Source organism: Eleutherodactylus coqui, chromosome 1 (assembly GCF_035609145.1).
Source record: "Eleutherodactylus coqui strain aEleCoq1 chromosome 1, aEleCoq1.hap1, whole genome shotgun sequence".
NCBI lineage: Eukaryota > Metazoa > Chordata > Amphibia > Anura > Eleutherodactylidae > Eleutherodactylus > Eleutherodactylus coqui.
The window spans coordinates 291,279,291-291,295,127 of record NC_089837.1 but is presented as its reverse complement, the minus strand read 5'-3'; the positions used below and the strand labels follow the sequence as shown (position 1 = coordinate 291,295,127).

At 44.0% G+C, this 15,837-nt stretch overlaps 1 protein-coding gene across 2 annotated transcripts in view; it reads right to left on the bottom strand.

Annotated features, from left to right (window-relative positions):
• The window catches only part of UBXN11 (UBX domain protein 11), a 40,457-nt gene that overhangs the window by 6,779 nt on the left and 17,841 nt on the right, over window positions 1–15,837 (bottom strand). For both annotated transcript variants that reach the window (XM_066573116.1, XM_066573125.1), the window contains 6 exons: window positions 14,294–14,381; window positions 12,964–13,178; window positions 12,805–12,882; window positions 7,535–7,652; window positions 6,989–7,092; window positions 5,713–5,783 (listed from right to left, as the gene is read on the bottom strand). In XM_066573116.1, the coding sequence (XP_066429213.1) occupies window positions 5,713–5,783; window positions 6,989–7,092; window positions 7,535–7,652; window positions 12,805–12,882; window positions 12,964–13,178; window positions 14,294–14,381 (674 nt within the window). The remainder of the gene's footprint in view (window positions 1–5,712; window positions 5,784–6,988; window positions 7,093–7,534; window positions 7,653–12,804; window positions 12,883–12,963; window positions 13,179–14,293; window positions 14,382–15,837) is intronic.

Below are 15,837 nucleotides of genomic sequence, written 5' to 3'. Positions count from 1 at the left end.
AGAGAGGCATTACAGGAGTGCATACCCCTGCTGAGATCGGCAACAGGTTTCCTGGCAGACGCATCTGCCGAATCTATGAGGCTGGCAGCCAGGAGCGCCGCATTGTCCAACATGGTCAGGAGGGCGGTCTGGCTGAAAACGTGGAAAGCAGATACGGCATCCAAAGGGAGGCTGTGTAACATTCCCTTTCATGGCCAACACATCTTTGGTGCGGACTTGGAGGAGATCCTCAAGAAGGCTACCGACAAGACCCACAGGTTTCCGGACCAGGCGAGGACCGGACTTCCCCACAGACGACAGCCATCCTTCAGGCCCTACCGGGGCAAAGGAAAGACGGGGCGCTGGTCCTACCCCAAAGGAAGCAGGGGGTAAGACAGAAACGACCCCTACCCCCATAGAGGATTACCGGGTGGGGGGTAGACTACTAAAATTTTCCCAGGAGAATACAGACAACCCGTGGGTCCTGCAGCTCATAGCCCAGGGGTACAGAATAGAATTCTTCACCCGGCCCCCTAATAACTTCAAAGTCACCCCCACACAATCCCCTGCTCTGCAGGATATCTTTAAAAACGACATTTCCAATCTGCTACAAATGGGGGCGGTAGTTCGGGTCCCCACGGTAGAGCAGGGCTTGGGATTCTACTCACCCCTCTTCCTTATCAAAAAACCAAACGGCAGCTACCGGATGATCCTTAATCTGAAGGGCCTGAACAAATACATTACCTATAAAAGGTTTAAAATGGAAACCGTCAGGTCAGCAGTAACTAACTGAAAGAGGGGACTTTATGAGTACCGTCGATCTAAAGAACGCGTACTACCACGTCCCAATCCTGCCGGAACATCACAAGTACCTGCGATTTGCCATCAGGATAGGGAGCCGTGTATGCCACTTTCAATTTCAGTGCCTACCTTTCGGCATTTCAACGGCACCCAGAATATTCTCCAAAATAGTGGCAGAGATGGTGGCGCATCTCCATGTAGCAGGCATAAACATCATTCCCTACCTGGACGATTTCCTGGTAATAGGATCCTCGCCAAAGATCCTCAAAGAGGATACCAGCCGAGTTATCTCCCTATTTCAGAGACTGGGGTGGATAGTTAAAGGGGTTGTCTCGCGCCGAAACGGGTTTTTTTTTTTTCCATAGGCCCCCCGTTCGGCGCAGGACAACCCCAAGGGATGTGTTAAATATTTTTTTTTTTTTTTATTACCCGAATCCCCACTCTGCGACGTCTTCCTTCTTCCTACTTCTTCCTTCACCAAGATGGCCGCCGGGATCTTCACCCACGATGCACCGCGGGTCTTCTCCCATGGTGCACCGTGGGCTCTGTGCGGTCCATTGCCGATTCCAGCCTCCTGATTGGCTGGAATTGGCACAAGTGACGGGGCGGAGCTACGATGACCAGCTCTCCGGCACGAGCGACCCCATTCACCAGGAAGAAGACCGCACAGCGCAAGCGCGTCTAAAAAAGCAAGAAGACATCAGAATTAGACGGATCCATGGCGACGGGGACGCTAGCAACGGAGCAGGTAAGTGAATAACTTCTGTATGGCTCATATTTAATGCACGATGTACATTACAAAGTGCATTAATATGGCCATACAGAAGTGTATAACCCCACTTGCTGCCGCGAGACAACCCCTTTAACTTCCCTAAATCTAGTGTTTCCCCTGAGACACGCAAAACCTTCCTGGGGGTGCGGATAGACTCAGTGTCGCAGACCTTATCCTTGCCTCCACCCAGGCAGGAAAGCCTTAGACAGGCGGCACAAAAATGCGGCCAGAAGAAACAAATAACAATTAGGGACACGATGAGGCTCCTGGGCCTCATGACCTCATGTATCAGCAATATTCCTTGGGCCCAGGCACACTCAAGAACGCTCCAGAGGGCCATCCTGGGCAACTGGGACGGGGCAACGACCTCCCTGGACATCAGGATGCCCATGTCATCATCCGTCACACGGTCCCTTCGCTGGTGGCGGTCAACAGACAACCTAGAAGCAGAGTCTACATGGGTGGCAGAGCCCTTTATTTGTGTAGTCACCGACGCAAACCAGTCTGGCTGGGGAGCGCAAGTGGGACAGTGCCTGCTCCAGGGCGAATGGGGTCCATCATTGCGTAGCCAGACCTCAAATTTCAGAGAACTTAGGGCAATCTGGGAGGCGCTTCACAGAGCTCAGGATATCCTAAAGAAGAAACATGTTAAGATCTTCTCTGATAATATGACCACCGTTTCCCTTATTCGCCACCAGGGAGGCACCAGGAATTTCCACCTACTGAAATTAACAGCCTGGATCTTCCGATGGGCCGAGACCACAGTACAGTCCCTGACGGCGGTCCACCTCAAAGGGTCCCAGAACCTAACAGACGCCTAGACCCTGGGGAATGGTCCCTGAATCAAGAGGAATTTCAACTTATTACAGACACCTGGGGCAATCCACAGGTGGACCTATTCGCGAACAGCCGAAATTCAAAATGCCCCGTCTACTTTCCCTAGATCCGAGGGACAGGGCCGAGGGGATAGACGCCTTTTCTCAGAGTTGGGACTTCAGTCTGGCATATGCCTTCCCCCCCCATACCCCTGATCCCGAGAGTCTTGCAGAAGGTCCAGCAAAGCCATATCACCCTGATCCTAATCGCCCCATACTGGGAAAAATGGGCATGGTTTCCAGTACTCCTAAGACTCGCCATCGCGGAGCCAATCCGCCTTCCAACCAGGAAGGATCTCCTAGCGCAGGGCCCAGTGTTGTGCCCCAACTTAGAGAGACTGAACCTCGCAGGGTGGATATTGAGGAACAGACGCTACTGAGACAAGGTCTGTCCTCCAGAGTTATCGCGACTCTACGCCAGTCTCGCAAACCTGTTACATCAGCTATTTATAACAAAATTTGGAAAAGGTTCTCCTCCTGGAGGGGGCTGGAAGTCTCCAATCTTGACACCTCGGTGGCGGAGATCTTGGACTTCCTCCAGGAGGGTCTAGATAAAAACCTTAGACCAGGGACCCTAAAAGTACAAGTATCAGCGCTCTCGGCCATTCTAGACCAACCGTTAGCAGATCATAGACTGATCCGCAGGTTTATAAAGGCGGCAGAAAGAATGAGGCCAGTTAGCCGTAGTACGGTTCCCCCCTCGGACCTGAACCTGGTTCTCCAGAATCACTGTAAAACCCCCTTTGAGCCCATTGATCAGATATCAATTAGGTACCTCACTTTAAAAACCGTATTTCTGGTAGCAATCACAACAGCGAGGCGCGTAAGCGAGCTCCAGGCCCTGTCTTGTAAAACACCTTATCTACTAGTCCAGGATGATAAGGTCATACTAAAAACGGCCCCCTTCTTTCTTCCAAAGGTAGCCTCGAAATTCCACAGACAGCAGGAAATTATCCTCCCATCTTTCTGTCAGGATCCCAAAAATGATAGATAGGGAAAGAGATTATCATAGCCTGGATGTAAGGAGGGCCATTCTATGCTACTTAGAGCAGAATGGAAGGCTGACTGTCTTTTTGTTCAATTTCAGGGGCCGGGCAGAGGAACAGCGGCTTCTAGGAGGTCCATTAGCCGCTGGATAAAAACCACAATCCAGCAGGCCTACTCTTCCAGCGACAGACCTATCCCGGAAGGACTCAAGGCCAATTCAACCAGGGCAGTATCCTGCTCCTGGGAAGAGAGGGCTATGGCTACGCCGGACCAAATATGCAAGGCGGCCACATGGTCCAACCTGCACACGTTTGCTAAACATTACAGGTTGAATACGGACCTCTCCTCCGACCTCTCGTTCGGGAGAAAGGTCTTGCAGGCAGTGGTCCCCCCCCCTAAGAAAATAATCTGGTATACTCCAGGTATGCTGTCAGGATGACGCCGGGGAAAAGGAGTGAATTTCTTACCGAAAATTCCTTTTTTCCGAGTCATCCTGATGGCACGTTATTCCCTCCCAAAACTCACACATATGTCTACGATTATGCAGGTACAAATCTGTAGCCCAGAGGCTCCTATGTCGGACATTTTCATGCGAAAAATTTTTTGCATAATATCTTTTGTTAAAACTCGGGTAAGCTACCCTTCTTGTTTATGTTCATATGGAATTAACCATGTTATTTTTGTTTTGGAGCAAATAAAATATCTTCCTTGGTTAACCACGACATGTCCATGTAAGTAATTTAGAAGACACTGGAGAATGGGAGGCGGGAGGAGCCTTTTGAAGTCTCTTGCTTCCTGTCCCTACAAGGTCAAGGTGCAACCTCCAGGTATGCCGTCAGGATGACTCGGAAAAAAGGAATTTTCAGTAAGAAATTCACTCCTTTTTGGTCACCCTATCTCTAAAAAAAAAATGTAAAACAAAAGCGATCAAAAAGTCATTTGTATTCAAAAATGGTACGAAATGGAAACTACAGGACATACCGCACAAAATAAGCTCTCACATAACTATGTTGACGGAAAAATAAAAAAGTTATTGTGCGCAGAAAATGGAGACGGAAAATCATTTAAAAAGAATATCTTAAAAAAAAAAAAAAATACAAGTAGTACAGCAAAAAAAACCCAAATAAACTATATGAGTTTGATATCATAGTAATTATACTGACCCCATAGCATGAAGTCATCATGTTATTTTTGTTGCAGTTTGTGCGCCGTAGAAACAGGAAACACCAAAAGATGACAGAATGTCGTTTTTTTCCCATTTCTCTCCACTTCCAATTTTTTAAAAGTTTTTTAGTACATTATATGGTAAAATAAATAGTACCATTAAAAAATACAACTCGTCTCGCAAAAAACAAGCCCTCATTTATCCAGCAACGTCGATGGATAAATAAACGAGTTACGATTTGTTAAAAAAGGGAGGAGGAAAAAACAGAAATGGATAAAAGGGGTGTAGTTTTCAAAATGGGGTCATTTGTGAGGGTATCTATCATTCTGACACCTATAAAACCTTTGCAATCCTGGCTTGGTGCAGGAAAACAAAGTGTTCCTCAAAATGTTAATAATTGATGTTAAATTTGTACGTCTCCTAAATGGTTAATAAAAAACAAAGAAAGTTTTTCAAATGTGCGCCAGAAAAAAGTAAACAGATGGAAATATATATCTGAGCACAAATTTGTACAGTATGTTTGCACATATTTGAGATATTACAGTTGAAAATGTGAAAGAATAACTTTTCCAAAAATTTCCCAATTTCGGTCTATTTTTACCACCTAAATGAAGTACAATATGGCGCAAAAAAACAATGTCAGGATCACTTGGATATGCAAAACCTTTACGGAGTTATTTTATGTTATTGACATGTCAGATTCCAAAATTTGGCTCCGTTGCTAAGGCGCAAATAGGCTTCATTACTAAGGGGTTAACTTATTACACTTCAAGAGTGGCATTAGTGAGAATACAGCCTCAACATTAAATCAGTGAATTTGCTACTTCCATTCAAACAATTGCACTACAGCTCATGAATTTCAATATACTAACCAACCTGTAAACACCACCCAAATTGTCAAAAGAAGCTGGTTTGACGAATATGGATTTATTTAAACAAATACTGTGATCACTACTCAGATTCTTCTCTTAAAGTATTTAGTCTAAGGAAATCAAGGCTCAATTCATTTGTAAACAATGTGTATGAGTACAAAGCATCCTTATGTGCCTTATTTGTGGTGTATTGAAATTAATGAGCTGTAGTGTGTTATATAACAAAAAAGCAAATATACAGCCCAATTTCAAATTAATTACCCCTTATCCATTAACCCCAGAAGTGGAGATTCCACAAGGCTCTCTCGTGTCTTCTCATCTGCCTTGGGCCCCTGTAATATGTACATAAATGACATAAAAAGTGACATATTAGACAATAATAATTACAGTATGCACCGAGTTCACTGATATGTTCAAAGATGTAGCAAAAGCTAATGAGCAACTGCCAAAAGGAAAAGTGAGAACTTCAAAATATTTATAACCAACTTTTCTAAGCATTAAATAGTTGTTCATGAGTCAATCTGAAGTATATAGGGCCTGATAGAAGATTTGCTTTACAGCTGCCTCATAGCCCATTCACACAATGGACAAGATGGGACACATTGACTTGTATCGGAGACAGTTCTAGAAATGCTCTATGACCTGTGCAGGGGTCATTTTGAAGGTAGGGGCGGGTGGAAGTAGATAGTCAAAGCTTAAGGCCTCATTCAAATCAGCATGAAAAATCACGCTGAAGTTACCCACTTAGGTTTACTGCATGAAAATTAGCGTGAACAGACGATTTCCCGCAATCAAGTCCTGATTTTAATTAGTGATGGAATTTCCCATTCACACGATTGGGAGCTGCTTATTGCTTTAAAAATAAAAAGCACCTGCTGTTTAGGGAGGAGAGAGAAAAAGAGAGAGAGACCCCCTTTTCCTTCCGTTTATCTCAGCGGGGCTGGATAAATATCCGCAGCAGCGGCGAGACCAGGGTTCGCCTAAAGGGGAGAATAAGGAAGAGGAATTTCCCCATAGCGAGGAGAGAGAGGGCAGGGCTAGAGGGGTTCCCCGAGGGATTCTCCCATAGCAAAAAGAGGGTGGGTCTAGAGGGCAGTTACCTCTAGCTCTGCCCTCTCTCCCCACTCTCGGGGAAGCCCTCTAGCCCCGTCCCCTCTCGCCAAGCTATGCGGATTACTGTGCAGGGGAATTCCTCATTCTCCGCTGCTGTTCAGAGTTCAGGAACAGCTGCACAGCAAGTTTAAAATATCCCACTGCAAACTCCTGTTACTCCCACCACTTGAAAGATGGGAAGCCCCAGGGATTCCCTCATCCCCACAGGTACCAAAAGAAGCTTACAGCTTTAAAATGTGCCTCTCTGTTTAGCAGGGCGGCAGTACTCCCTTCCCCCATATTTCTCTTCCTCTTTCTACTAAATAAATAAACTGGTTAACACTAAAATCTAGTGGACATCTAAAATGAAAGTTGCTCTAAGTATGAGATCAATCTTAATCAGCACATTAGCAAACATATACAAGGAGATAGAACAAATACGTACCAGCAGTTTGTCTCTAATTGGGCCCTGAATATCCATGACACAACCACCTTGGATAACAGACTTAGGGAGTCTATCTAAGAACTGCTGTACAGAAACTCTAGGACCTAAAAACAGCAATAAATGGAATGAATTACAAAAGATTGAAAAGGGTGATGAGCGCAGAGACATTACAGTGCTTGAAATGTGACAAGGCAGCTTGAAACTTCATTTCCACCTAGTTTTTCCCTACAAAAGTGTAGCAATGTTCTGTACCACGGTCACACATAGTGGAGAATGCCTCTGCAAAACCCACAGCGTTTCCGCAAAAGACACAGAGCCAGAATCTGAACCCTCAGTGTGGAATTGGACTAGCAATCATCTGCAATCTGGTAGTTTTGATGCAGACTTTCAGCTGTGGATCTGCTGCAGACATTCCGCAGCAAATCTGCCTTGTGTGAACATGCCCTAAGGGTCAGTCTCCATAGTCTCAATTTCCCATATGTTAAGCTAAATCGGATGCCCCGAGAGAGACCCCTGTTTTCCCCTTCAACATTAGTTCGAACGTACCTGGTATTTCACTAGTCCAAGTTAGGTTTTCCTCTGCACAACCAACATTTTGACCTGGACCTGGAAACTGCTCCCATGGCCTATGTTCATGGAATATAACTTTACGCATATCCGTAGCCTGAATAGAACATATATTAAGCTATTTTTTCATTGCAATTATTTTACAGGTATAAAAAACATTGCCCCACAGATTCTTCTTACATTCCTGAGGAAACCAACACATAGAATGTGGAAGACAATAAAAAGTTTAACCCCCTAATGACCAAGCTAAAAATAGACCGATAGAATTTGTGTATAATTTATTAAAAACTCCAATATTGGGAAAATGTTGAAATAAAAAATTATTTTTTCATACATTTTCAACTGCAATATCTCAAATATGTACAAACATACTGTACAAATTTTGATAAAATATACATTCCCATCTGTTTACGAAATTCTGGATATACATTTTTTTTTAAACCATTTAGGGTGCGTTCACACAAGCGTGTTTTTGTGCGTACATACACACACAAAAACACACTTCTATTTGCAACAATGCATTCCCTATGGTGTGTGCACATGTCCGTACTTTGCAGGTGCGTGCCTGCAAAGATAGGACATGCGTGCACCATAGGGAATGCACGCATTGTTTTCAATGGAGTCGCGGCTGCTGCCGGCGGCCCCATTGAAAACAATGGTCTGCCGGCTCCCTGCATTCTTTTTCAGGGAAGGGCTTTACATATAAGCTCTTCCCTGAAAAAGAAAAATTTTAGTGTAAAAAATGCAGGCACTCTTCAATGGAGCCGTCGCTGCTGCCGGCAGCTCCCTTGAAGACAATGGTCTGCTAGCACACCTGAATTGTTCTTCAGGGAAGAGCTTTACATATAAGCTCTTCCCTGAAAAAGAAATGTTTTTTTTAATATACATATCTGTCCGTCGCGGCTGTTTCCCCCGCAGGGATGAAGAACACATCTGCCGCATGTGGCAGATGCAGCAGAGAAATTCTTCAATTCTCTACCTCAGCTGACATGTGTGACAGCACAGGATTCTGCTGCCGGCAATTTTTTTTCAGGGAAGGGCTTTAAATATAAGCCCTTCCCTGTAAATCAAGTAAAAGTGGTTTAAAAAAAAAAAAAAATAGATACTCACCTTGCTCAGCTGCCAGGGCTCAGCCGTGTCTTCTCCTGCTGTCCCCTGCACATTTAAAATCCCCGCCTGCTGAAAGAGCTGAATGTGATTGGCTGATTTGCTCAGCCAATCACAGGCAGCTCTCCCCAAATGAATTCCGCAAAAAATGAGCCATCACTGAACTATGTCGACGGAAAAATAAAAAAGTTATTGCGCGCACAAAATGACCGCAGGAAATAATTGAAAAAAATTAAATGTCTTTGAAATAAAAAAAATAGTATAGTAAGGAAAAAAAAATATACAAGTTTGGTATCGTAGCAATCGTACTGACCCATAGAATAAAGTTATCATGTCGTTTTTGTTGCTGTTTGTGCGCCGTAGAAACAAGACGCACTGAAAGATGGCGGAATGTCATTTTTTTTTCATTATACTCCACTTACAATTTTTTAAAAGCTTTTCAGTACGTTATATGGTACATTAAATAGCACCATTGAAAAATACAACTCATCCCACAAAACACAAGCCCTCATACAGCAACGTCGATGGATAAATAAAGGAGTTATGATTTTTTTTTAAGAAACATACCCATTGTGGCCCTAATCTTATATCTGTATGCACAACGGGGCCCAAGCCAAAAGGAGCACCCAGTGGTTTTTTAGAACAGACATTTTGCTTGAAGGCGTTTTAGGCCCCATAGCACACTTGTAGAGGCCTTGAGTGGCCAAAACAACAAAGAACTCCCACAAATTACCCCATTTTGAAAACTAGACAAATTCATCTAAGGGTGTACTGCGTATTTTGACCCCACAGTTTTGAATGAATCTAAGTAAAGCAGAAGGAAAAAAATTACGACTTTTTTGGCAATTGTGTCATTTTCATAACATGTTTTTTTGTACAGCACACATATGAATGAAGGCTTGCACCACAAAATGGATACCCCTGTTTGTCCTGTGTTCAGAAATATACCCATTGTAGCTCCAATCTGCTTACTAGGGGAACACCCATTGGATTTCTGGGCAAAACTGAATTACAGGCCAAATTGCTCACTTATGCAGAAAAAATAATTGACTCCCTAAAAATAATCCCCCTCACCCTCTTTTTGGCATTTCCTAAATCTTAGATAAATGTAATATTGTAAGCTGTGTGGCATGTCTGAAAACCGGGTTAATTACAGAGGCCTGGTTGGAATGGGCACACAGGGCAATAAAACCAGATATCCCTCCTCCTCCCCCCATGCTTGCTGCAAACCCGACACTTTTTTGGGGGGCTATTTCTTGAGCTCAGTGACAGGGATGGGGTGTAGAAAGTGCCACTTTGTGAGACTTCGTAAGCTTGCTGAGGAGCGGCGGTCTCACACAGAAAGCACCCAAGAAGCTGCTCATGGAATTGCAGAAAGAGGAGCGTTTCCGAGGCTTCTTGTAAATTACGTAGGCATCAGAATAATGCCCGACTCACACGGCTGCATGTGGAATCCGCTTGTGAAGGCTAACAGCGGATCCCAGCAGTGAGCCCTACCGTGGCACTGTGTACTCACAGAGGCTGTCATGCGCAGTACAATTTTTTTTTTCGTATATTTCCCGCGCCGTCGCTTAGTGATAATGCGGATACCCACAGCCTGTACACAATGTAGTTGCATTTGTTGCGTTCTGTTTTCTGCTCGTGGATTACGCAATTCCAACCCGCTAATGTGAGCGGAATTGTGTAATCCAATGCATTTGATTGATCTGCGTATTACCGCGGATCAAACGCATGCGGAATCCACAATATCTATCCGGTCATGTGAGACTAGCCGAAGGTAGATGGCTACCTTTTTATCAAGTGACTGCGGACCACTCAACGAGGCCACCGGTTACTGCTCCAGGCTCCTGACTACCTTTGGTAGCAAAGAGCAAGGAGATTTTAAATTTCCCAGGCCCTCCCCGGCTCCTGTGCATGTATCCATCATTTTTCTGGCGGGCGCATGTGCAGTAGCTGGGGAAGTCCATAGAGGAGGATTGCGTCAGGGTTCAAATACAGAAGCCGTCGGTAAGAGGTTTCATCTCTTCTCATCAATCACATCGGAGAGGGGAGTTTAAACCTCAACTTTTTTTTTACTTTTAAGTGATCGCCATTATTCATTGGTAATTTTAAATTACCCCGGCAATCCGCAGCTTTTGCGAATGTGTACGCCATTTTCGCGACAGATTTTTTTACATTAGACAACGGCGATCATGTGACTGGGAACCACATGCAGCGATTTACAGTGACACCTCCCTGTTCTCAGCTACTCATACTAGCCAAGAGCAGGGTGATTTTGAATTTCCTGGGCCTTCTGTGCAAGCGTGAGACGTTTTGAGTTTGGTGCGCATGCGCTGAAGGTGGCGTCAGGTCTTGGAAGGACCAGAACACTATGGGACACGGGTGGGTACTCTCAGCTCTCGTCACGGATCCAATCCGTAAGGGGAGCTGAAACTAACTTTTTTTAAACTTTCTGTTTACTTTTATCCGATTGCCGTTATCCATTGGATAATGGCGATCATATGACCGGGGGTCGCTCCCCACGGACTTCCACGACAGCTCCGGCAGCCAACATCAAGAAGCTGTCAAGTCTACAGCCTACGGTGCTTTAATCCCCAGAGCAAGCGTGTTTTTACATCCCTGCCACCTACAGTCACTAGGCTAAAACTAGCTAGAATGGTGCCTGCAGGATGGATATAGCTAGTAGGAAGAGCTAACACTTTTGCAGGGCAAACTGTAGTTTTTATTGGTACCATTATGGGTTATATAAGGCTTTTTGATCACCCTCAGTATGTACCTTCTGTTATACATATTTGCGTTTAAACATGTATCACAGTCTAGCACAAGCCTGTATGAAATATGATGGTAACACAGATGGTTGTTTACCAGAAAAATTAGCACAAAAAAGGTTTAAACATGGTTAGACCTCCTTTGGGTCTTAGAGCCATGTTATCATCAAGTTTGGTATCCGCTTGTGATAGATGGTATGAGACCTGGTTAAACACATTAGGTTTTGATAAGCATGGTAAGGGCAGATGAGGTTGGTGTAAATTTGCACAAAAGAAGTTACATGTTAAAGGTAGTTTTGTTTTTGATGGACAGGGGTCTGCCACTCAGGGCCCCCGTCCATCAGTTGATCATCCGGCCCGCTGTCAGTGCAGCGGGCCCGACATTGTCATTAGCCGTCAGCACTGGAAGTGTGTGCACCGGCTTCCCTCCCATTGAAATCATAGGGAGAGCTGTGTAGCTACAGCACTGCCTGCTCCTCTACTGATCAGGGTGTTACATCCAGCCAAACTAGGAGATGAACAGGAGGTGACATAACAGCATAGCTCTCGCATTGATTTCAATGGGAATGAAGTCTGCCCACTTATGACAACATCCAGCTCGTTGCAATGGACAGCGGGCCGAAGGAATACCTGATCCATCAACCCCCATCCATCAACTACTGATGACTTATCCAGAGGATAAAAAGAGGGCAGAAAACTCCTTTAATGATAGATACACTTTAAAGATCGCAATATTCTAGAATTGGGTTCAGTGCTCAATTTACATGATCATAAACCCTACTGACAGTAATAAGGTTGGTAAGTAGAAAAAGTACAGCAAATATTGCATATGTTTGGAATAATAAAATGTAATGCAGTAATTGTGAGAAATGAGCTCTACCAAAACCAGATCGGATCTTAAAGGCAAAGCCTGCTTTATATCAATAATTCGCTTAAAATCTAAAGAAAAGTTGAGTCGCTTAGTAAACATTTCGGCCCCGATTTATCAAAAACTCTTGTGCCAATAAAAAAAAAAAAAAAATGCAATTTTTGGAACACGCGATTCGGAGCAAAGAAATTGCAACTTTTTTTCTTCTTTTTACAGTGCTCATCACCTTTAAAAAAAAATTAAAAAGGCAGGTATGGCTTAGTGGGTGGTGTGGCTTCCTGTCACATTTACTATGATTTACGCCAGAAACTGGTGTGAATTATGAAGCTAATTTACACAAGTTCATAGCTGAAGCAGATTTGATCTCTCCCTAAGATGTGCCAAATGTTTAGGAGCCAACGCCTCTTAAAGAATTTGGTGCATCTTATTCCAGTGCAGTTTATATAAAGACGGGCATAGAATACATCTGTATTGATAAATAAAGAAGGGCCTTTGTACCCGCTTACATGAAAAGTAACTCCATCAGGAAAGCGTGTCTGCAGTTCTGAAGGAAAGTATCCATCCATGATGTCCCTCAAGCATTGCTGCAATACAAAATCATCAGCACTGGTCAGTCAGGATAGCCTCCCCGCCATCTTTATTCCTGTTGCTTCACATTCTCCTACCTGTGTTGATGGCTCTTGGTAAGAACGGAATGGCCCCTGGAACATGATGATTCCATTTTTATATAGAGTGAGTGGCACAGGCACAGGAGGCCTCAGACGTGCTGCCCCCTCTTTAAACTCTATATGCGATACACCCTCTCCTCCCAGCACATTCAAGTCCCGCAGATTCTCAAGGACCAGATCAAAGTCTGGTTGGAAAGTGTTGGGAGACAATCCTGCGTATTTACAGAGAAAATGCGATTATTATGTGTTCTATTTCAATTTGTACTTATTGAGAAACAATTACTAATACTGCCTAACAGGTAGACAGTGCAAACTAAGACATTCAATCTTAAAATGTGCCACATTCATTTTAAGAGACTGTGCAATCTAAGTTTTAACCATCAATTTGTTTGTTTAGTTAACACCAAAAACTGGTCAAGATTTTGGCACAATAAGGCACAATTTTTTGGTGCAATTTAGGCCATGCTCCTCTGTTGGACAACTTGGAAAAAAAAAAGTGTACAAAAATGTCTAAAAATACATATTACCGTATATACCGGCGTATAAGACGACTTTTGAACCCCGAAAAATCGGGTCTGAAGTCGGGGGTCGTCTTATGCGCCGGTAATACAAAAAAAAAAAAAGTGTAAAAAAAAAAAATTTATTACTCACCTCCCCCGGCGTTCTGTCGCGCTCCGGCAGGATGTCGCTCGCTCCAGCAGGCTGTCGCTCGCTCCTCGTCCCCGGCGCAGCATGGCAGCATAGCTTTCTGAATGCGGGGCTTGAAATCCCCGCTTCCAGAAAGCTAATACACACGCCGGTAGCCATGACAGCATTGAATGGCTGCGATTGGCTGAAGGCGCACGTGTTAGCAATCACACCCATTCAATGATGTCATTGAATAATGTGATTGGCTGAAGCCACGTGTGCTTTAGCCAATCACAGCCATTCAATGATGTCATGGCTGCCGGCGTGTGTATTAGCTTTCTGGAAGCGGGGATCTCAAGCCCCGCATTCAGAAAGCTATGCTGCGCCGGGGACGAGGAGCGAGCGACAGCCTGCCGGAGCGAGCGACATCCTGCCGGAGCGCGACAGAACGCCGTGGGAGGTGAGTAATGAATTTATTTTTTTTTCTCCACTGAATACCGGCGTATAAGGTGACAGTTGGGGGGTCGTCTTATACGCCCCGTCGCCTTATACGCCGGTATATACGGTAATTTTTGCACAAAAGGATTTAAAACAGTTTTCTGGCACAATTTGCACCCAGAAACTATTGTTTTTGAATAGTAAATCTGCCCTATTGTGTTTAGGAATATTGTACGTTGGAAGGCAATATTGTCGCGGTCACCTGCAGTGGTCAGTGGGATCTCCTGCTTGGAAGCTTCAGATGAACCTTCATCTCCGACCCAAATAAGTCCGTAATCACTAAGAAATTGCTGGAGTATAAAGAAACAACAGAATGAACTCGAACACAAAAAGTGGATTCGTCTAACAATAAAGTGTCCCTAGAAAAACAACCGCAAATAATCCTATGCAACCGTAAGTGTGCATTTGATTTAGAGGAGCCAAAAACAAGTCTAACTTTCATATTTCAAGTATTTTCCTTCCCTTATCATTTCTGTAAATCTAAATTCTCTCTTTATAAGGATAATTTCACATGAGTGTATTGTGATAAATCCAGAATACAGTCTAAGCGGTTTTATGTACTACTGGGCAAATACATATCTGTAATTAATGAGGCTATACGAATGCATCCATATATTAATCACATTCCATAGACTATTTACAGAATGCAGCATGTGCTAATATATAGTATGTCCATTCATAAACACATGGATTTAAATGAGCCCCGTATTACAATCCCCAATACACTGACAAAATCTGGAGTAAAATTGAAACCAGCCTAAGGCCGTCCCCACACAAGTCAGAAAATCGTGCGAGATTTGTGCGCTGCGAGATGCAGAATATGCACCCCATTCTTTTGAATGAGGTCATACACATGAGAGGTTTTCCTGCATGGAAACAAATCACAACATTTTCTATCTTGTATGTAATCTTGCATTGTATCTTCCATTGTTTTCACCTCTTCGCTTCTTCCCTGAAGTGAGGCAAGGCGGTTTTGACATAAAAATGCCTCACATCCATTGGGAATTCACATGACGGCCCGATATCTACTCGACCGTGTGCAGTTAGGCTACGGCCCAATGTCCACAGGCGGATTTGATTTGTGTCACCCGCTCGGGAGTTCCACAAATCAAGCCACCCATATCGATGCATTAGCATCCGCAAAACAATTTAAAGCATGCAGATGTAAATGTGCAAAGGTACAAATTGACGGTTGGGGATGGCGCCCCCACTGGACATAGTGGAGATCTGTCTTGTCTATCTCTTTCTTATTCTTTTTTCTCTTTTACTTTCTTGATCTAATCTCTGAAGTTTTCTCTAGAATTATTTGGGTGGAAAAATCTAGTCATCTTTTTGCAGAGTAAGTTATATGAACAATGTTTCCTTTTTGTGGCGAGATATGGGGGATAAATCCATGATGTAATTGTTTGCATCAGGTGAATGTATGACTAAATAAAATCTGTTTGAATCTAAAGCATGCAGATGTGATCTTTCCCCCCCCCCTTCCCCCGTCATGAAAATCGCAGCATGCTCCATTTTTCTGCGGATCCCACAGGAACGCCACAGCAGTCACTGTGGATGTGCTGCGGATGCGCGGTAAAGCACCAGATTTTTTTAAAAAAGCAAAAAATGTTTTAAAATTTACATTGCGCATGCATTTGGCACATCGGCCGGAGATTCTGGACAGATAAGAAAATGTCTTTTTCTTTCTGTCCATGTCTGCGGGCATGGCTGGATTCCGCAGTGGAATCCATGCGTGCTAGTGGA